The 17,293-nt window shown below is 40.7% G+C and overlaps 1 protein-coding gene across 1 annotated transcript; it reads left to right on the forward strand.

Moving 5' to 3' along the window:
• Window positions 1-3,039: 3,039 nt before the first annotated feature.
• Window positions 3,040-15,436, forward strand: LOC115167477 (adhesion G-protein coupled receptor G5). Its single transcript, XM_029721917.1, has 14 exons — window positions 3,040-3,487; window positions 9,268-9,360; window positions 9,487-9,933; window positions 10,089-10,140; window positions 10,517-10,628; window positions 10,715-10,837; window positions 11,003-11,128; window positions 11,770-11,812; window positions 12,223-12,329; window positions 12,454-12,569; window positions 12,909-13,168; window positions 13,298-13,397; window positions 13,518-13,798; window positions 14,233-15,436. Exons 2-14 carry the CDS (start codon window positions 9,294-9,296, stop codon window positions 14,349-14,351), a joined length of 1,953 nt encoding a protein of 650 aa, XP_029577777.1. The 5' UTR covers window positions 3,040-3,487; window positions 9,268-9,293; the 3' UTR covers window positions 14,352-15,436.
• Window positions 15,437-17,293: the final 1,857 nt, after the last annotated feature.

Below are 17,293 nucleotides of genomic sequence, written 5' to 3' on the forward strand. Positions count from 1 at the left end.
AATACATACGGGGGGGGGGGGGGTAGAGAGAGAGTGTGTAAGAGAAAGACAAGGCATATCCAGAGGATGGAGAAAGGACGGATAGGGAGAGATGGAAAATTAGATGCTAGCTACCGCCTCGGGATAGAAATTCTCAACAGGAGATGGTGGGGAAAGGGGAAGAACATTTGTTATTCTGATTTTTAAATTAGATAACAGGGGCGGAAGAATGGAAGATTTAAAAAAAATGTAAGCTACCTAATGAAAACATCAAATTACCTATCATTGAAAAATGTGCTTGGGAGCATGTTGGAGCAGAATTTAGGATTGTCTTTCTTTACTCAAATGTTATATCATACCAGACACATCATAAATTACACACAGATCATGTAGACTAGAGAGGAAGTGTTTGCATTCTATCTAAAATAAGAGATTCTTATCAGCATTTGACTGTTAAACTCCACCTGCCAGGAACTATACAAACAGCCCCCAATAATCAATACACACTCAACTACATTTTGAAGAACATAGGCTACAGTCTGGGAACACTACAATATGACCTGTAACTGTGTGGAGTCTCTCACATAAACAGATATTATCTCTCCTTTGAGGCAACCACCTGGATTTCCCCTACATTCTATCACTGTGGGTAGTAGGAGTTAGGCAAAACAGGCGTGGGAGTAGGGGTACAGGCGGTGGTTTTAAGAAGTCTGCTGGCACCTCATTGGCAGGCAGCCAGTCTCAATGTTCCCCACCCTGGAATAACAACTACAATACATACATATGTAGTCATAATTGGGGCTGTGGTGATAATGAGGGCACATAAACTCAGAGATGCCAAAAATATGTGATTCCAAAGTGTAGTGAACTCAGTATTACAGGTCCAAAATACTGTTACTGTCACGGTTGTCGTAGGATGAAGCAGACCAAAATACAGTGTGATTATCATTCCACATATTTTTTTGAACTGTGAAACTATGCGATACATACAAAATAAACTGAATGAAAAAAAAAAAAACCCTGACAAAGAGTTACAACATACACTTACTCACAAACAATCTCCCACAAACCCAGGTGGGAAAAACACCTACTTAAGTATGATCTCCAATTAGAGACAACGATGACCAGCTGTCTCTAATTGGAGATCATCCCAAACAAAGCCCAACATAGAAATACAAAACTAGAACATAACAACATAGAAAATCTAAACTAGAAAACCCCTCCTGTCACGCCCTGACCTAATCTACCATAGAAAATAACAGCTTTCTATGGTCAGGACGTGACAGTTACATTTTTGTGTTTGCTGTGAATGTGGCTTTAGGTGCTATAACCATTGACTGGAGTTAGTGGTTGAGGCCCCAAATCACCCAAATTGTTATGAAAACATTGACTTGGACAATAACAAGAGGAGGTCTCAGAGAAGGGGAGTCCAAGTGTCTTGGTTTGCATCCATCAAATCTTTAATAGGGTAAGACCTAAGACACATTTGTGTGTGTGTGTGTGTGTGTGTGTGTGTGTGTGTGTGTGTGTGTGTGTGTGTGTGTGTGTGTGTGTGTGTGCAACCCTAGGCACAATGCTTCAGTGTTATTACCTTGGGGCGCCATGGCATTCCAGGGTTGAGGGAGGGAGAAAGGGTGTGATGAGTGTAACAAAAGTATCTCGGAGCAAAAGGCACCTGCTGTATTTGAGCCGTAGCTGTGGGTGTGCAAGTGTACGAGGGAAATCTACCTGATACTGTCTGAGGTGATACGGGACGTTTTAAGCTTTGAGCTTCAGAGCATTAACGACTGAATGTAACCTCCTACAAATGACATGATGTTCAAAGAAAGGTTTGAGGAAGTGTAGCTTCATTCAACACCAAGTTCACATCTTTTTTATACCTTTTTAGAAATGACAGACAATATTTTCACAAGCGGGTAAAGGCAAAGCACATTTGTGTTTTGATATGTTTTTAATGAAAGGTTGAAGGTGAAAACCAGAATTGCAGGATGTTGGAGTCCAGACAGAGGCTGCCAAACCTATAAAGGCTTGTAGCTGAGCTGACTCATCAGTACCTATTGGTCTCCTAGTGAAAACTACAACAACATGCAATTTTAACATTTCACAAAGACCATTACAGTTTTACAACTCTTAAACAAATGACAGACCTTCTATAACAGATGATAGGCATTTGTGTGTGTGTGTGTGTGTGAGCGCTGAGGAACCATTGTGAAGTTGTTACTTAACTGACTGGCGCAGTTAATAGTGAAAAAGCCTGACCATCAACCATCATAACCACTGTCTGTTTAAACTTCCTCTTTGTCTCTCATATGGAGGTGTGACACATTTCTGCTTCCGTTTATAACTCCTGGGGTAGGCTGGAGAGTTATTGGGGTGTCAGGGTGCATGCAGTGCTGGACGGACGGCCAGTTGTGACTCTCAACTGTAGCCCCGTATGCCTATATGAATTCTGTATTGTCCTATTCCCGATACCAACCCAAAAAACAAGCCACAAAGAATCAGCAGGCTCCTTTCATCACCAGTGAAATGGGACTTATCCTTATCTCGTTGAGGTTCAACAGCCATATAATAAAACGGTCAAATACTTCCACTCCACATATCAGACAAGTATCCCTTTGTTAGATTTTTTTCTTCCCATGCACGCATGCGCACACCCTCTTGTAAAGACACACAAACACAGACAGCTGAAGACTAAATCATTCTCTCTCTCCGTCCTGTGAAAAGGTTTTTCATTGAAAAATGTGACTTGCCAAAATGTCAAAAGTCAAAATGTCTACAGGTAATTGTTACCCATGGTTAAACATTAACTTGGCACAATATCACAGTTGGCTAGCCTACTGCTGATAACCTTGGGGAAATAACAGGGCATAACAATAGAAATGTGTACATTTTACTTATAGATAATGAAGTTCTCTAAGAAAACGTACAGAAGGCGAGAGCTAGGAACACGTTATAGCCTAAAATAAATTGTATAGTGAATAGCCTATTTTCTATTCTTCTTCTAGAGAAAAAACTCAACAGTTGCGCCACCTCTTACCAAACACCCACAGGCAGTCTGGCGTTCACACCTTTTCTGTGCTGACAGCTATTTTTTAAGGGTTATATGCAGGGGTTGGCAGCTCAAACAACACTGGGACCTTTTCTATGTGGCAGTACTGTGTAGCACGGGTGCCGGTGCAGTGTCTGATGTTCTGAAGTGTCTGGTAGTTGCCAAATTACATTTAAAAATACCCGAGTCTTTGAAAGATAAACTTCCAGTCATACATGGCTGAGCTCCTTTTCACACGCTGCTGTGGCTGTCTGAGTTTCTGGGAAGAATCCGGTTTCTTTTCGCCTTCCACTTCACACGGACAGTTTCTGTTTCTGTCACTATGATATAGCAAGATTATAGTCCGCGTGGGCAGTTGTGAAGAGCACCGTTTATAGGAAAACAAACATCTTTAGACATCGACGGAAAATCATAACAACACTTTTAGCAGAGGAGCAGACGGGTTCCGACTGTGTAAAGGTAAAACAACTTTTTTTTACTCCACTAATCTGTGATATTCTATTTCTTTCCCAATTTCACCATAACGTGTGTAGCCTACCGGTTAACAGTGTGGAGACAATGAATGTATTGACAAAGCAGAGGCAGGTGTTTCTATGTCTTAGGGTCTAATAGTGAACCTCAGATTTGGCCTGCTTCACATTGTGCTAAATTAGGCGACAACCCGTTACAAACCAGTTCATACATTTGTGTTGTTGACAGTTATCAAGTCAAGGTAACATATTAATTTCTTTGTCAGATTGACCGATGCAGTAGGCAAAAATAACTTGCTCTGAAGTATGTGACAGTTGATTTTGGCTTAATTTCTACAAAATTGTATCTGTTCTTACTTTTAGTAGGCGTAATTGTAATGGTATTACTTATTACTATTATGAAATGCAGAATCAAAGGATTAGGTGCTGCTAGTATTTATACCAAGGCTTGGGTGATGGTTTTGGTGTAGTTTAATGTTTGCCCACTTGCTTGACAGGTTGGCAAAAGAATACAGTTCAGTATAAGCCTTTTAATAACCAGCAGATTACAATTGTTGCTATAAACATCGGGACAAAATGCCTTGCAAAGACTGCAAAGTTCAATAACTATTGTGGTCAACTAAATGCACATTATCTAGTCAGTTGCACAACTGAATGCATTCTACTAAGCTATATGGAATTGTTTTAAGAAGGTCATACCAAGGATCATTTAGCTATTTGAATTAGAATTTTAAGTATAAAAAAATATATTAAAAAAAATATTTGATGAAAAATAACATTTGGCCTTACTGCCATTAGCCCATACAAATGCATTGAATAGCAGATTCACTACATGGAACAACAGATAGTCCCCCCAAAACATCTAAAGGAAGTTTGTTCTGAAGTGTCTATCCTATATCTGAGAGATATAAGAAACATTAGGAATAATATATATAGTTAATTCGGAAAGTATACAGACCCCTTGACTTTTTCCACATTTTGTTACGTTACAGCCTTATTCTAAAATTGGTTAATACGCACCTCTCTGATTCAGATGGGTTGGGTTAAATGCAGTAGACACATTTAAGTTGAAGGCATTCAGTTGTACAACTGACTAGGTATCCCCCTTTCCCTTTAATATACATTACCAGTCAAAGGTTTGGACACCTACTCATTCAAGGTTTTTCTTTAATTTACTATTTTCTACATTGTTGAATAATTGTGAAGACATCAAAACTATGAAATAACACATATGGAATAATGTAGTAAACAAAAAAGTGTTAAACAAATCAAAATATATTTTAGATTCTTCAAAGTAGCAACCCTTTGCCTTGATGACAGCTTTGCACACTCTTGCCATTCTCTCAACCAGCTTCACCTGGAATGCTTTTCCAACAGTCTTGAAGGAGTTCCCACATATGCTGAGCACTTGTTGGCTGCTTTTCCTTCCCTCTCCGGTCCAACTCATCCCAAACCATCTCAATTGGGTTGAGGTTGGTTGATTGTGGAGGCCAGGTCATCTGATGCAGCACTCCATCACTCTCCTTCTTGGTCAAATAGCCATTACACAGCCTGGAGGTGTGTTGGGTCATTGTCCTGTAGAAAAACAAATTATAGTCCCACTAAGCACAAACCAAATGGGATGGCATATCGCTGCAGAATGCTGTGGTACCCATGCTGTTTAAGTGTGGCTTGAATTATAAATAAATCACAGACAGTGTCACCAGCAAAGCACCATCACACCTCCTCCTCCATGCTTCACGGTGGGAACTACACATGTGGAGATTATCCGTTCACCTACTCTGTGTCTCACAAAGACACGGTGGTTGAAACCAAAAATCTAAAATTTGAACTCATCAGACCAAAGGACAGATTTCCACCGGTCTAATGTACATTGCTTGTGTTTCTTGGCCCAAGCAAGTCTCTTCTTCTTGTTGCTGTCCTTTAGTAGGGGTTTCTTTGCAGCATTTTGACCATGAAGGCCTGATTCACACAGTCTCCTCTGAACAGTTGATGTTGCTTGAACTCTGTGAAGCATTTATTTGGGCTGCAATCTGACGTGCAGTTAACTCTAATGAACTTATCCTTTGCAGCAGAGGTAACTCTGTGTCTTTCTTTCAAACGCATTAAAAAGGAAAGAAATTCCACAAATTAACTTTTAACAAGGCACACCTGTTAATTAAAATGAATTCCAGGTGACTACCTTATGAAGCTGGTTGAGAGAATGCCAAGCAGTCACTTGCTTTGACTGCTTTGCCACTCCTAGCTATACTACCCTGAAGTGATATACAGATGCTTTCAGTGACAGACAGGGTGAATCACTGATGTTGAAGACATCAAAATACTGCAGCTTAAAGAAAGTTTGAACAAGAGTTCATTGGATAGGGCAAGTTTCAATTGAGGCCACAATGTCACAAATGCAGCATCTTTGAAACTAATGGGTGGAAAGAGTGGGAAAGTGTGAAAAATTGGGTGTGCGAATTTACCCGTCTCATCAGAATGATCAAAATGGAAACTTGAGTTTCTTACACAATGGTATGTCTCATTTTTGTCACCAAGCTCATGCATTATGTGGCTAGCTACTATACAACATGCTTTGGCCTTGAGCATTTATAACTGTCTGAACTGTGTCAACACACACACACACACACACACAAACACGCACACACAAAGTTGAGAAGTGAAAAGGGACATTCTTTCACTGCGTCGAAGCCCTCGGCTTGAACAATGGAGAGGGGGTGGGGGCAGAGACTGGGTGGAGGTCGGGTTCGCCCTTCTCAAACAGAAGAGAACTGAGCACCTTGTGCACTTGTTGATTAGGTGAAGTCTGATTATGCGGTGGGGGGGAGACTGTGCATTTCTTATAAATATAGTCCAACGAATTCCTAACTGGAATTACACAATGCACTACTTAAAAAGTACAAAACCGTAGTATAGCTTATCAGTAGTATGATCTGTTTGCCATGAGGACCACGCTCAGAGAGGAAGAAAGAGTGGTTGAACATGGAGAAGAGTAGTATTGCAGACTTGTGTGACCTGACCCCATTGTGTTAGATTATGTGTGAGATATGTTCTGAGCATAGGACAAATATTGTGTAGGGAGGCAGGATAGGTAAAGACTTGGTTATAAACTCCACTCAGAGGAGAAAAGTGTGTGGAAATAGAGATGTTCCTCAACACCTGAAACGGGGAAGTCGGGGAAATTACGTCTTATACCATGGGGAAGTCACGCCTTATTAAAAATAGACTTTTGTTGCTACTCTCTCACCACATAGGGGAAATACAGAGACCACAATCAAGACATATAGAAAACGTAATTCACTGTTCTGTTTGTGACATCTCTCATATGATATCATCATATGATGCTGTTTTTACAGTGGGCCTATTGTGGGATCGATTGATGTCTCACTCGTGTTGGTGCTCACGCTCATGACGTAAGAAATACATTTTGTCGTAGATGAGAATAGGCCTTCATCCGTAGGAAACCTTTCTGTGTCAATATTTAGCTCAGTGCTTGTTTGTGTGTAGCATTTGCAGGTGACAGGTTTCTGATGTATGTTGTACATAGTCTATCTCCTCCACAAACCCCACTAGACTGTGGTTCAACGGCTGAGTGCAGTTTTTGTCTGACTTCTCTTGTGGAGGAGTGCAGCTTGACTTCTCTTGTGGAGGAGTGCAGCTTGACTTCTCTTATGGAGGAGTGCAGCTTTCCCACAGAAACCAAAGCATGCAGCTTCATCATGGGTTGCACTGCCATCATTCGTTTGTGTAATGCCATTGTTATAAACGCTCTAATGCTGCTGTTCACCATATTGGTGCCCAAAAGTTGACTGATGCCCAGTCATTCTGAAAGGGGCTAATGACTGTTTAGTCTAAATTACAATGGAATTACTAAAGTAGGCAAATATTTAGTAGGAAACAACTTTGCCATCATTATCATGTCGGCAAATTTACTTTAGAGAGATGGCAATGTTGCCATTAGCTAGCAAAGTTTGTCAAAAATAGCTAGCATTGTTAACGTTAGCTAGCTAAAATTCTGTCCTGTCCCCTCAATCTTAGTCCTCTTTACTTTGACGACGCAAACTAGTCCCAGGAAATATACTTTTGTATATTTAGACAGATCTCTAGACAGATCTAGATTCAAATCTTTCTTCAAGAGAAGTCTCCCACACTTCCTCCTGAGGTCATGTGGGAGACATCTACACCACATACCCCCCCTCTGAGTCGTACAGCGTAAACATAATGTCCCTCCAAGAATTACCTTAATTAACTTAATACCAGTAGACAGCATTTTTTTCTGTTAGCCAAATTGTAAAGTAAAGGCTTTAAAAATATCCACCAAAATATTTGTGAATAATATAATTGCATTAATCAAGTGTGCAACACTATGCACAATATGGTTTGGATGAGAAGCTCCTGTATAGTTTGAATTGGTGTCCTTATTTTGTTTGTCTATACACTATGGTATTTATGGTATGCTAATAGCTGCACTCACACAGGAAGCAGTAACCACATCAATCTGATGTTGAAAAGAGATAGATCTACTAATGTAGCGGAATCCACCCTTAGCTAGCTTCCATGTAGTTGTGTAGTTACCGACTGGAAATACACACAACTATTTTAGCCAAAAAATAATATGGGTGAAGTAGGCAAGAATTTCCTTTATTTTTCGGCATCAGACCTGCACAATTCTTACATGAAACATAGTTATGTTTATTAGGCTAAATTAAACATTCTGTTACATTTTACCCAAGTGATCTGTTCTTGCAATTTGTAGTCTATGACGTTTCAGATTTACATATGATAATTTTTCACAAAGTAATGTGGATGTAGTGGACTACTTTTCCAAAGTAACTTTAAATAAGTAAACTATAATTTTCTTCAGGGTAGCTTTAGTGTAGCTTCATTTCTTCCAGAGTGACATTTCTATACACTCTTAGAAAAAAAGGTGCTCTCTAGAACCTTAAAGGGTTCTTCAGCTGTCCCCATAGGAAAACTCTTTGATAACCCTTTTTGGTTGCAGGTAGAACCCTTCTGGATTCCATGTAGAACCTTTTATACAGAGGGTTCTACATGGAACCCAAAAGGGTTCTACCTGGAACCAAAAAGGGGTCTCCTATGGGGACAGCTGAAGATCCCTTTTGGAACCCTTTTTTTTTTAAAGAGTGTAGCTTCACTAACACTTTAAATTGTACACATGTAGGTCACATGTCTGCTACTACAGCTCAGTTGGAATTGAAATAAAAGACTGTGGCGTGTGTCTGTGGGAAAATGCTTTGATCACCATGGCAGCAGCCTCATGGGTTTTACACGTGTTCTGCAGAATAGCTAATGTGATATATTTTCGTTCTCAGACAGGGAATTAGTGTGAATACAGTGAATCAGTATTGTATTCATTGGTAAGTCTGCATCTGTGAGCCCTCAGAACACACACTTGTCATCGAAGACAGTGAATACAAGACTGAATGGTGTCTGTGTGACTGATGGAAGGACAATAGTGTTCTCATTGATAAGAACTCAAGAAAGGACACCGAATGTATTTTTAGGACTGAACAAATGTTTTTATTGATAAGGAAATAGTTAATTATAAAAAAAAAATTAAGATGGAGATGTGTTGTTTAGAGAAGAGTGTGTTGTTTAGAGAAGAGTGTGTTGTTTAGAGAAGAGTGACTGCAATCGCCCTGGGACAGATCTATCCTGCTTCTCACTGAGAGAAGTGTCTGGAACACTAATTAAAGTTGAGCAGTACTGATGTTTTACAACTGTGTTGTTCTTCTTGCCATTTTATAGAGGTCAAAGGTGAACATACAGTAACAATGGGGCCCAACCAGGGGTTTGGAGGTACCCTGTGGATGATCTTTCTCTTTACCATTTTTGCATCAGGTAAGTGAACATTTTATTTGCAATGGTCTACAAATAAAGCAAAATACTGTATAAATTGAAAGGGATTCTGTTTCTTTAAAATTCCAAAAGTAAAACATAAATAATTCTCAAAAACTGTCCAAACAGGATCAGGGGAAAACGACAGGAACTTCAAAATGTGTGGAACCTGGCGCCATGGCAACAGGACATTAAATCTGGCTCACGATTTGAAAAGGGGCTGTGGCACCATCACCATCTCAGCCAATGAGAGCTCCCTGTCCATCCATGGTCAGATAACGGCCCAATGTCAGAACTCTTCTGTCATCGAGCTGGGCCCGAGCCCAGAGGCAAGAGAGAGACCCTTCTGTGTGTACTGGGAGCCACTTCTGGACCACGTCTGGGTAGAGGTGAATGGAAAGAACCACACTCTGTGCTGGTCGTCTGGTCTACAGGGGAACTGCTGCACTAACCTGTCCCAAGGCAGAAACAAAGGGACTGCGACGTACGGGATAGTCAACGCGACACAATGGGATGATATCATAAATTACCAAACACACCCAGCCTATGGGTTTTTTGGCAATATGATCAACTGCAGTAAGCAAGCCTTTGAGTTATCTTGTCAGTTATATTGTCTGATGAGGAAATCACCTTTAATAAGTTATTGTTTATCTAAGTACATTTTGGGTGTGTTATACATTCTCGAAAATATAAATACTAGACTGCTTCTGAATGGATTCTTTGCCTTTCAGAAAACGAGTTTTGTGATGCGGCGAGTCAGGGATCTGGTGATAAAGTCAACATGTAAGTTGTACCTCTTTGTTTTGAATTACACCCCTCCATGTCATCTTTCAAACTCCTTTATCCTTGATGGCTATGCATATCCTCTTGAGTTGACTAACCAGCATGACAAGATGTTGTTGTAAACATGTTCGGGCAGTAGTGAAGTATGACGTCATCTATTATGAGTGAGCCGCAGAGCTTAGGCCACAAACCCCCAAAATTTAGCTCAGTGTGAATAATGGGTGGGGTCTGGTTGGTACACAAAACTTCCATCTATTGTACAGCAGTTTCTATATCACTATCACATGCCCAAAAGTAATGCCTATATGTAAATGCATAGAAACTACCTGTATGAGACAGATTGGGTTATAAATACTGTGTCTGTATTGGTCTGTAGGATAGAGGAGACAGTGATGAGGTCCAAGGTGCTGGGGAACGTGGTGCTGCCCTGTGCCCTGAGCACTGTGGTGGAGATGGAGGAAGGCTTTCAGGGCTACATCACTCTGCCTGTAAGACCACACACGCATACACCCGCACACACACACACATAATGTTATACGATTTTACAACTAACTTGTGTGTTGGTGTTATGTAGGCGCCTCGGGGAGTTCCTCCTCAAATGATTCCATCAGTTCACCTGCCTTCTTGTCTGAAACCTCCAGAAAAGAAAAAGGTCAAGGTTGTCTGCACCTACTTCAAAAACAGTACCTTATTCCAGGTAAGCGCCAATGGGGTTTTCCACTTGGCTGCTACCCTAGTCTATATAAGCTGTACATTACAGTTTACACTAAAGCACCAAAACATTCATAGTCCGAGACTGAGTTTAATCGTTGTCCATAAAGTATGAAGTGTAGTTGGGATTCTGGTTGTTGTGTGTTCACAGGGGAGTTCTAAGGCTGATCCTGTCATCGGGATTCTAGAAGACGTGGTGGGAATCACTGTGGAGAATGAGATCATCACCAACCTTACAGAGCCAATCAGGATTGGTTTCCATCATTCTGTCATACCAGTAAGTGTGTGCGTGTGTGCCTGAATGCATGCGTGCGTGTGTCTTAGTTAGACTTGAAGTGCCGCCGTTTTCTTCCCTTGATGTATTTTACTGTCGCAAACTCTCCGAGAACAAACCCCTTTCAGAAGCAAATGGAAACAAAAGTGAAAGATTTGTAGAAAACAAATGTCTGCTTCATCTCAGAATGAGTCACTCTAGCAAGTTGCTTTTTATTCAATACTCTACATCACAGGGGTGTTGCCACTGAGTACAGTAGATTTGTATTCTTAAACAGTTGTACAGTTAGAGTAATGTTAACTTTCTGTTGTATGGTTGTAGAGTTTAGTGTTTCTGGACTTTATCTCAGCATGGTCTTAGTGTTATCACCTTTAGATATTTTGAATGATACTGGTGCATCAGTTAAATTGAAAATGTTGTATTCAGGTCATTGTGCACTTGATCCTTTCTGTTCTGACTCAGTGTGTGAGCCGGTCAACAGTAACACTTGTAAAATATGTTTGCAGCTCATCTTGCATGCCAGACAGATATACAGTATTTGGTATGTGTGGTTGTTCAGTATCCAGATCACCATCTAGTGGTGAATTAAATATGTTAGTCCCTACTTGCCTCTCACCTCCCTTTTGTAACTTTTTTTTCTTCAGACAAGTCACTCAAGAAAATGTGTTTCTTGGGACACAAAGAAAGGTTTGTAAAGAAACATGTTTAAACTTGGTTGCAATAATAGCGTACTTATTTGTTTTATTATTATTTGTATTGAATATAGAGGATGTTTTATTAATGATTATAAACCGGGTCTTTCGAGCCCTGGATGCTGATTGGCTGAAAGCCGTGGTAAATGAGAAATGATAAACCTAATTATGTTGGTAACCAGTTTATAATAGCAATAAGGTACCTCTGGGGTTTGTGGTGTATGGTCAATATAGCATGGCTAAGGACTGTATCCAGGCACTTCTCGTTGCGTCGTGCGTAAGAACAGCCCTGAGCTGTGATAAATTGGCCATATACCACACCATCTCGGGCCTTAATTCTTAATTATGCTGTGTGAGCATTTCCAGGTCTTGCTAAGGCTTTTGGTATTGGTTTAATTGTTACAGATCCAACAGAGGTCACATGGAAAAAGGAAGGTTGTGAGACCATACAGAAAGGTGCAGAGGACACAGAATGCCGCTGTAATCATCTCACATACTTCGCCATCCTAGTGGTGAGCTATAACCTCGATCTAGAATATTTCCATGGGCAATCATTTGAATAAATCAATAACAACTAATCTCAAGTAGATTGGTAATAGTAGGCCTAAAATTGGTTTTGTCTTCTATTCACGTCAGCAATTGGAACCACGACCAGTGCGCCATCTGGAGGCTCTAACGGTCATTACATCAATAGGCTGTGCCGCTTCTACGTTGAGCTGTGTTGTCATCATGATCTTCCTTAACAAACAGAGGTACTTCTCCTCACATGCAATGGTCTATCTCCCTGCAGCCTGTCCTACCCATAATATCTCCTACCAGGCCTCAACATGTGACAATACTTCCTAATCATGTTGTGCAAATATCTCAAGAGATCATGGGAAATTCCTAAATGTCTTTAAAAAAACAAGATATGAGTGATATTTGTTTCATAACAGTTACCCACTCTCTCTTTGTCTATCTATTTCTCTCCCTCCATCCCCCCTGCCCTTACTCCCTCCCTCCAACCCTCCCTCTCTGTCTCTCACTCTCTCTCTCGCTCTCTCTCGCTCTCTCTCTCACTAACTTTCTCTTCTCTTCTTGCACTGTGGCAGGAGAGAGATGAACCCATCCACTGCGGTCCATCGAGGTCTGGCCATGGCACTGTTCCTTCTTAGCTCCCTCTTCTTCCTGACAGGGATTGTGGCCAACGTGGGAGGGAACAAGGCATGCTGGGTTTTTGGGGCGGCTCTCCACTATGCTCTGCTCAGTTCCTTCTCCTGGATGTCTATTGAAGGGTTACACGCCTTTTGGTTGGTCTACGTGGTGTTCAGACCCTCTCCCAGTCCTTACGTCTGGAACCTGGTTGGCTTTGGTGAGTGGAAACATACACAATAAATGGTTTATATTCCACTGCTCATTGTTGGTAGATGAATACAATTGACTTGAGTACAACTTTAAGCCAATGACTGTTACTGTACCATCATTTTCATCCTCTGTCCAGGTCTCCCAGCTGTTCCGGTCATTGTACTGCTTGCCATTGGAAAAGTCTATGGTTTGAAAGAGGTTGTGTCCAGTGATGATGTCGGCAACTCCTACTTAATGTGAGTACACTTTGGATCTACTGCACCTGTAAGATGAACAGTAGTTCAAGTTTTGACATTTGACTGAGGTGGTGAGTAAGTTAGCCCAGTGATTCATGCTTTTTCACCATGGTCTTCTAGGTGCTGGATGGATGTCTCTCCAGACTCTGTAGGCCTACTAGCCCATTACTTCATCAACCTGACCTTCCTGGCTGTAGTGGTCATTTCTGGTCTGATCATGCTCTTCCTGGTCCAGAGAAAGATCCAGAACCGAGACGAGTGGAGGAAGAACAAGGTGGCGTTCATCAGTATCTGGGGTCTCAGCTGCCTATTTGGGACCTCATGGGGCCTGGAATTCCTGGACTTTGGACAGCTCTCTGAGTTCATCCTCTTCCTTTTCTGCATCCTCAACTCCCTACAGGGTAGGTCCGCCTCTGTTGAGTCTAACAAAAGGTTAATATAGTCACATGACCAGAGGAGGCTGTCAGAGCCAACCGTCCATTGTGTTGCTTTGAAACAATGCCCTGTAAAAGTGTTCTGTTTCAGCAGTGTATCAGGAGAAAAACTCCCTGCAACCAGTCTGCTAGAAGTTCACAAAAAAACCCTGTACTTTATGGTGTGACCATTTTAAGATACCTATATGGATTTGTTTCCATGTCATTTGCTTCACAACTGTTGAAATAAGTGACATTCAATACGGGTTTAGCTGTTACAGGTAGCTTAGAATGATGTTGATTATAGGCTGTTTTGAATTCAGAATCTGGAATCTAATTCTGGAGCATAGATTCTAGCTTCTGTAAGGTGTTATTGGCCCATCACATAACTCATCTGAAACATTTTGTGGTCTGTCCCATAGGTTTCTTCCTGATGCTTCGATTCTACATTCTTGATCGGATGCGGAAACAATCGGGGTCTAGTTTGGATGGTAGCAGTAGCACAGCATCTTCCACCAGGCAACACATGCTGCAGGAGTAGAGCTGAGCTGGGGTACATGGGATACCATATTTTTGTAGGGTAAAGGAGGAGCAATGTACCAAACTCTGTCACTCAGAACATTCCAACTCTGGGGTTGAGATTCAGAATATTGTACTGCACAAGCCATTTCCATACACATATCTGAGTGACTGTAAAAAACTACTGTCAAAATGAAAGCTTAAAGCTAAAATCTGCATACGGTGAAACAGCGTCACTGGTCGCCCCAGGCGCATTTGTTAATCTTTTTTTTTTACGGGGCAGAGATGCACCCTGCATCGTGGGAAAAAAATAATATAGTACTCTGCTGATCTATCGCATGTGCGATGATGTCAGAGGCAAAAAAAAAACAGGTGTTCGTTGTTTGAAGTAACGTCTTTGTTGTTGTAATATTGGAAACGGACGTGACAGTTTCACCGCTATGGATTCCAGCTTTAAGCCCCAGGGCGACCCTTAAAAAGGTTTTTTTTTCTGTGTAAGCTTATTATTTCATAGATATCAGTCATTTCAAGCTTTTGAGCCTCATCGTTTACCCATTCATCATGTTGTAAAATCCCATATGTAAGAAAATTTCATACATAGTTTTCCAGAGAATGGCAGCCCATACATCAGTCATACGAATGTTAGAAGAAGTTAGATGAAACTGAAATGTGCTGTATGGGAGATATTCCAATTAAGATTGTGGATAATCGGTAGGTGATTTGTAATTTACAACGTCTCTAAAACTATGTACTCTTTCAGTGATTTTTCCCATTTACTTTACTCAGAAAAGGACTCATAGAAGTGTCACTGTAGAATGTCTGCTGAGTGTCTTTCAGATGATGGCCTATGACATTTGGTTGAAGTTGGCAACTTGCTCTATTCTGAGACCGACACACTGTACATTCAGATCATAGTTACTGGATTATGTTTTGCACTTTATTTTTTCACTTGTACAGATATTTATTTTTTAGAGAACATGACTGGTTGTGTCACTCACATCATTGTGTGTATATATTTTGCAACTTTTGAAAACGTATTGTATTTGTATATTAGTATGAATGTAAATGTGTATTGCTTCAATAAAAGTTTACTGTATAAGAAAAGAACACCAGGACCTTAGTTTGAATGTGTAACTACAAAAATATGTAATAATTGATATCTATACAATCCATAAGCAAAATATCTGCACTGTATACAACTACAATGACATAGACTGACCAGGTGAATCCAGGTGAAAGCTATGATCCCTTATTGATGTCACCTGTTAAATCCACTTCAATCAGTGCAGATGAAGCGGGGGAGACAGGTTAAAGAATAATTTTTAAGCCTTGAGACATGGATTGTGAACGGGCAAGACAAAAGATTTAAGTGCCTTTGAACAGAGCATGGTAGTAGGTGCCAGGCGCACTGGTTTGAGTGTCAAGTAAAGCTACGCTGCTGGGTTTTTCACGCTCAACAGTTTCCTGTGTGTATCAATAATGATCCACCACCCAAAGAACATTCAGCCAACTTGACACAACTGTGGGAAGCGAAGCATTGGAGTCAACATGGGCCAGGATTACTCTGGAACACTTTTGACACCTTGTAGTCCATGCCCGACAAATTGAGGCTGTTCTGAGGGCAAAAGAGGGTGCAACTCAATATTAGGAAGGTGTTCCTAATATTTGTACACTCGGTGTATGTTGATGCTGTAGTTTTGGTTTACAGTAAATTGCAGAGATTCAAAGGGAAAACACTGAGTGTATCATGATTGCTTAGTTGCAGAATGATTACAGTGACAGTGTGGAAACTTGCACAACAGGGTTTTTACGTGGCCACACACTGGGTTACTTCAGAGTGACAGGGAGCAGGGTAAATGCAATGTAAAAACACATGGTGGACAAGGGTGAGGGAGAATGAGGAAGTAAGCCATCAAACTGATACTTGTCTCTTTTAGGCTGTCAATGAGATGTCCATTCTTAAGTAGATGATTGACTATATTTAGCCTACATTAGAATTTACTGTTACCAGACTTAGATACAGCAAACCGATTGTGTCCACACTATATCCCTGTGCTTTTAATACACAAAGGCATGTGAGTAAAACATAGGGGTTAATATGACACAGTCCTCTTTTCATACCCATAAATATTTCAACTTACCCATTGTAAATAGCGTAACACCCTAACCACATCTTAAAGTAAATGGAAACAAGAATAGAGACACATATTACTTCCTCTTTGTCTGAGTCATCAAGGCCAGTTATGAACTCATCATATTGACACAATTATGATCTAAGTCAGATAGATTCAAATCAATGATGTGTATGATGAGCCCAGAGATGACCACGTCCATATTGCATTGTGACTATAGCGTGCCATTTCCCAAACTCTCCACCTTGTTAAAGACAGTCGGACATCGACTTATAAAACATTGTAAAAGTGAATGTCTACATATTGGCTGAAACATACTCATGTCTCAGCCATATCCCCTCCCAGGTAGCTCATTACAGTAATGTCGGTATTTTATCTGCCTTTGAGTATTTTAGTTATTAAGGCTGTTAAGGCTGTACCACTTCCCTGTTCTCCAGACCAGAGCTATTTTCGAATACCTATACTAACATACTGTATACTACATAGTAAAAGGATCATCATTTTTCTCTTTTTTAAACGGCAGCAGTGTGTGTGCAAAATCTCAGACTGATCCAGTGAAGAATTACATTACTGCACAATCTTTTGTATCAAGTCTGCCAGGAGTTTGCCCAAATGTGCCGAATTGGTCAATTAATACATTTTCAAGTACATAACTATAGAGAACATACAAAAAATGTAGTTTACACTCCCAGGAATGTCATACACGATGAATCATTAGCTTATACACTAACTTTCACACATCTAGATGGCCCGGGGACGGGGTGGCTGTGGAGACAGAGACAGCAGTGGGGTCAAACTGTCGACACCAGGTCCTACATTTGAACATAAAAAT

Source organism: Salmo trutta, chromosome 29, assembly GCF_901001165.1.
Source record: "Salmo trutta chromosome 29, fSalTru1.1, whole genome shotgun sequence".
NCBI classification, from domain to species: domain Eukaryota; kingdom Metazoa; phylum Chordata; class Actinopteri; order Salmoniformes; family Salmonidae; genus Salmo; species Salmo trutta.